Source organism: Pecten maximus, chromosome 16, assembly GCF_902652985.1.
Source record: "Pecten maximus chromosome 16, xPecMax1.1, whole genome shotgun sequence".
In the NCBI taxonomy this organism is placed as follows: domain Eukaryota; kingdom Metazoa; phylum Mollusca; class Bivalvia; order Pectinida; family Pectinidae; genus Pecten; species Pecten maximus.
In genome coordinates, this window is record NC_047030.1 from 32,331,054 (window position 1) to 32,335,781 (window position 4,728).

General features: G+C 38.3%; 1 protein-coding gene across 1 annotated transcript; it reads left to right on the plus strand.

Moving 5' to 3' along the window:
- The first annotated feature begins 1,349 nt into the window (after positions 1–1,349).
- LOC117345346 lies at positions 1,350–4,728 on the plus strand. The gene is made up of 7 exons (XM_033908415.1): positions 1,350–1,725; positions 1,980–2,068; positions 2,550–2,755; positions 2,910–3,124; positions 3,244–3,403; positions 3,493–3,612; positions 3,891–4,728. The coding sequence occupies exons 2-7, from the start codon at positions 1,986–1,988 to the stop codon at positions 3,935–3,937; spliced, it is 831 nt and encodes a 276-aa protein (XP_033764306.1). The 5' UTR covers positions 1,350–1,725; positions 1,980–1,985; the 3' UTR covers positions 3,938–4,728.

Genomic DNA, 4,728 nt, shown 5'->3' on the forward strand with positions numbered 1-4,728 from the left:
CACATGGACCTTACTGTGGTGTCATCTACACACTTGTCCTCACATGGACCTTACTGTGGTGTCATCTACACACTTGTCCTCACATGGACCTTACTGTGGTGTCCCCTACACACTCGTCCTCACATGGACCTTACTGTGGTGTCCCCTACATACTCGTCCTCACATGGACCTTACTGTGGTGTCCCCTACACATTCGTCCTCACATGGACCTTACTGCGGTGTCCCCTACACACTCGTCCTCACATGGACCTTACTGTGGTGTCCCCTACATACTCGTCCTCACATGGACCTTACTGTGGTGTCATCTACACACTTGTCCTCACATGGACCTTACAGCGGTGTCCCCTACCCACTCGTCCTCACATGGACCTTACTGTGGTGTCCCCTACACACTCGTCCTCACATGGACCTTACTGTGGTGTCCCCTACACACTCGTCCTCACATGGACCTTACTGTGGTGTCCCCTACACACTCGTCCTCACATGGACCTTACTGTGGTGTCCCCTACACACTCGTCCTCACATGGACCTTATTGTGGTGTCCCCTACACACTCGTCCTCACACGGACCTTACAGCGGTGTCCCCTACACACTCGTCCTCACATGGACCTTACTGTGGTGTCCCCTACACACTCGTCCTCACATGGACCTAACTGTGGTGTCCCCTACACACTCGTCCTCACATGGACCTTACTGTGGTGTCCCCTACACACTCGTCCTCACATGGACCTAACTGTGGTGTCCCCTACACACTCGTCCTCACATGAACCTTACTGTGGTGTCCCCTACACACTCGTCCTCACATGGACCTTACTGTGGGTGTCCCCTACACACTCGTCCTCACATGGACCTTACTGTGGTGTCCCCTACACACTCGTCCTCACATGGACCTTACTGTTGTGTCCCCGGGGTACTGACACAGGTGAGCTGTGAGCGCGCGCATTCATAATCTCTACTAACTATATCCCAGCTAGCAGACACACGTTGCAGAAACGTCATAGATGGTTGCAAGCGTTGCAGTTGCATTTCAACGTTTCTACAACGTTCGTTTAACGTTACATTTCTGTAATGCCAAACGCAGTTTCTAATGGTTAAACTGCAACGTACAATAAACGTGATTAAAACGCTGTCGTTTTTCCGTAAATTTTCCAGTTCTTCAGTTGAAAGTTAAACGTTAATGAAACGTTTGTCCAACGTGTAATCTTTTAGCATAGAAATTCCATGTTTTACTTAGAAAATCTTCTCATTTCAACAAAAAAACCAAATAATGCACTTATGGTGAATGGCTCTTATTATGTTGTTAGAAATATTATTATTAAATTATTTAATAAATTAGTGTGTCAAAAGTTCCGTGTTGTAGAACCATTTTATAGCTATCCTTTAGAATCTTGTCTCATAAATATAGCATACATAAAAGAAATAACAGAAGGTTTAGTTACATTTAACATCAATGAAATATCGTGTAAAATTGTTCTTCTGCCTTATGGCGACAGCTTTGTAGCGTTTCCTTTGATCCATTCTAAATAGGAAAGATGTATGCGGTGGTTGAATTTACCAAAACTAATGAAGTTGAGGTCGTACCAGCTTTGTGGATTTTAAAAGGCAATAAAGAGTGTGTATGGCCACCTAACAAAACACCAAGTGGAGTTAAAAAGGCTGTAGAAAAAAAAGAAATCCCAGACCCCAGTTGGGAAAAACATAATATTCGTATTTTAAAGGAAACGGGTAAGTAATCAAAAGTGTGTCATCAATGTGATATAATGTATAATATTTAAACATTTTATTCACTTCCATTCAGAATTTGTCTTAAAAAAGGCCCATTCTTACATATACACGTATCCTCAATTGAATATTATATGACTGGAATTTGTAAAATTTAATCAACTATTAAGGCATATTACTGTAGTTGACCAAAACGTTGTTTTTTTTTTGTTTGTTTTTTCTTAGTATTGTTGTTAAAGTATGCATTCATTCTCCAGAAACCTATGACAAGGCCAGGAAAAAGTTATCCAAGGCGACGATATCCTCTGATCTCAACAGATGACGAGGCATCACTGATGAAGCGAAGGTAAGCGATTGACGAAACATAATTTTGATACGCGAACAGTTACGACAGTAGGGAAGTTGATGTAATAGGAGTAATTCATATTAGTTCAGTTTCAAGTTTATTTTATTAATGTTTTTCTACCAAATCTCAAGTTTGTAGCTTAAATTTATTCTGTCAAATTGTCTTTTTCTTTTGTGCTTTGTATATTAAATACATGTACATGTAGTGCTAATAAAAATAAGGGTCTTTATTTATACTTGATAACATCTAGAGCTTAAAAACTAGTCCTACACATGGTCATGATAAGTAATAGAATATACAATATTTACAACAATTTTAGTAATTCTTACATATTCGGCTTTTTAAAATAATATCTTTTAATAGTGGATAAACATGCTTTATCCTATAGCTTTATTGCATACAATGCCCAACTATTTCCCATGTTTTCTTCTTCAACTTAATTGAATGAACTACAATATTACACGAGCTGATATTGTTTTAGTTCGCGTCCGCCATCTCGACTGGTTACATCGAGCGATGAGGATGAAGAGGAGGATCATCCTGCATTTGTACATTCGGCACCAAAAAAGAAAAAAGCAACTGAAATGCCAGATCTTCCCCCACCACCGACAGTACCGTCTGCGTTACGCACACCTGTCAGACCTTCTACAAGTTTTGCTCGGTCAGCAGAACCAAAAGAGCCAGCTGGTAATTTTTTTCGATCAATTGAGTAAATGATACGTATTGCTGATGTTCCGTTAAATTAAAATTGCTTATATCGAACCATATCTATTGTAAAATATTGTCTGAGACAATTTTTAATACTTGATTGGTGAATAACATCTGATTTCTCCTGTTGTAGGTGCCAATGACAAAGCAATTCTAACCCTACTTCATGAGCTTAAAGCGCACGTGAAGCAAAACACTGTGCTACTACAGGCCCTAAAAAGCCGACAAGACCAAGTCCAGGTTGACGATGTCATTAATGTTGAAGAGGAATATGGTTTCCCTCTATCCACGGACGAAGCTTTCCTTAAGGCCGAAGATATCCTTCGAGAGAAAAAGGATAAAGCGGTGGTCAGTAAAACGTTACTTCAAAAATTAATCGTCTCGATTCAAAATGTGAATTTTGATTATACATCATGTCTAGAATTGTATAAATACACCTTCTAAATAAACATCAATATACTTGACAGGTTACATACCTCGCTAGTTTTGGAGGACATACCAGCGACAACAAAATAAAGAGAATCATGGAGGCTACCTTGACCAATGGGTTAGCGATTTCATTTAACTGGGCTGGTAGGGGACAGAAACGGGCATTTTCAAGGACCAGCCTAGCAAAATCGGTCTTAGGTAATACTGTTGTGATATATCTCGGGAGTACTTTTCAAATTTGAACTTTCAAAGTAAGACCAAGTATTCATACACATTTTTATTTTCAGGTGCAGCCAAAAAAGTGGGGCTACCCTACGCAGAAGCCGAGCAGAAAATAAAAAATTGGTTGAAATACAGCAATCATCGGCTAAATGGGCGGAAAACATTGACCAAGGACACAACACAAGGTAACAGACCAATGTCACTTTAAACACTTTTTAGAAGTTAAAATGAAAATTGTACGATCTAATCAATCATATTACCTTACAAAGAATTCTTGAGTGTAAGTTGATAATCATTCTAGACAACCTATTAAAACGATAGTTCCGGGTCTATCCCTCTGAATAAGAACGGGAACTATAGATTTTATTTATTTAAAATGCGAAACAAAAAACAAAAACAAAAAAACAAGAAATGACCGAGCAGAAAAATTGTAAGGTATCGATGTTTATAATTTTTGTTTCAGAGGAAATCTACGACAGTGTGACGAGCAGTGAAGACGAGTCTGTGTGAAACGAGGAAAATACTGGATATCAAATAATAAATAAAGTGTTGTCACTAAAATATATAGCATGTCATGTTTTGTATAAAAGGTTACATTGGTGTACACTGGAAAACGTAGCACAGCGTGAAAAAAGACGTGAAGTGAAATACAACGTGGCGATCCATTCATTTCACCAGAATTGAAGAAAGATTTCATTTCGTGACGATTTTTTTCTGTATGAAGTCTAATTTCAACTAAATGACGTTTATGCAATGTTGCCGAAACGTCGAATAAATGTCAGATAAACGTTGCAGAAAAGTTACATTAACGTTTCATAGAAATTACAAAACGTTGCCTAAACGTTTTACTACGTTACGAAATAATAAGAGAAACGTCTATTTTAACGTTTATGCAACGTTGCAGACACGTCAAATATATGGTAGATAAACGTTGCGGAAATGTTATATTAACGTTACATAAATGTTGCAGAAATGTTATATTAACGTTACATAAATGTTGCAGAAACGTTATATTAACGTTGCATTAATGTTGTAGAAACGTAATTGAAGAATAATAACGTTACTTAATCGTTTGAGAAACGTCAACTGCACATTCAATCACGTTTGTGCAACGTTCCAATCACGGAAAAAATACGTGTATATAACGTGAGAAAAACGTTTAAGTAACGTGTTTGTGTAACGTTAGGATGACGTCTTTCCAATGGACAAACTTACGTGAATCAAACGTTTGTATGAAACGTTTGTGCAACGATTCGTGGTACGTTTAAGAAACGTTTTTTCAACGTATGTCTGCCAGCTGG

Excerpts from the sequence above, each read along its gene's own strand:
- LOC117345346 (XM_033908415.1), top strand. The coding sequence starts at position 1,986 with ATGACAAGGCCAGGAAAAAGTTATCCAAGGCGACGATATCCTCTGATC. Across the intron at positions 3,125-3,243 it reads AGAAAAAGGATAAAGCGGTG|GTTACATACCTCGCTAGTTT; the intron begins GTCAGTAAAACG and ends TATACTTGACAG. Across the intron at positions 3,613-3,890 it reads GACCAAGGACACAACACAAG|AGGAAATCTACGACAGTGTG; the intron begins GTAACAGACCAA and ends TTTTTGTTTCAG.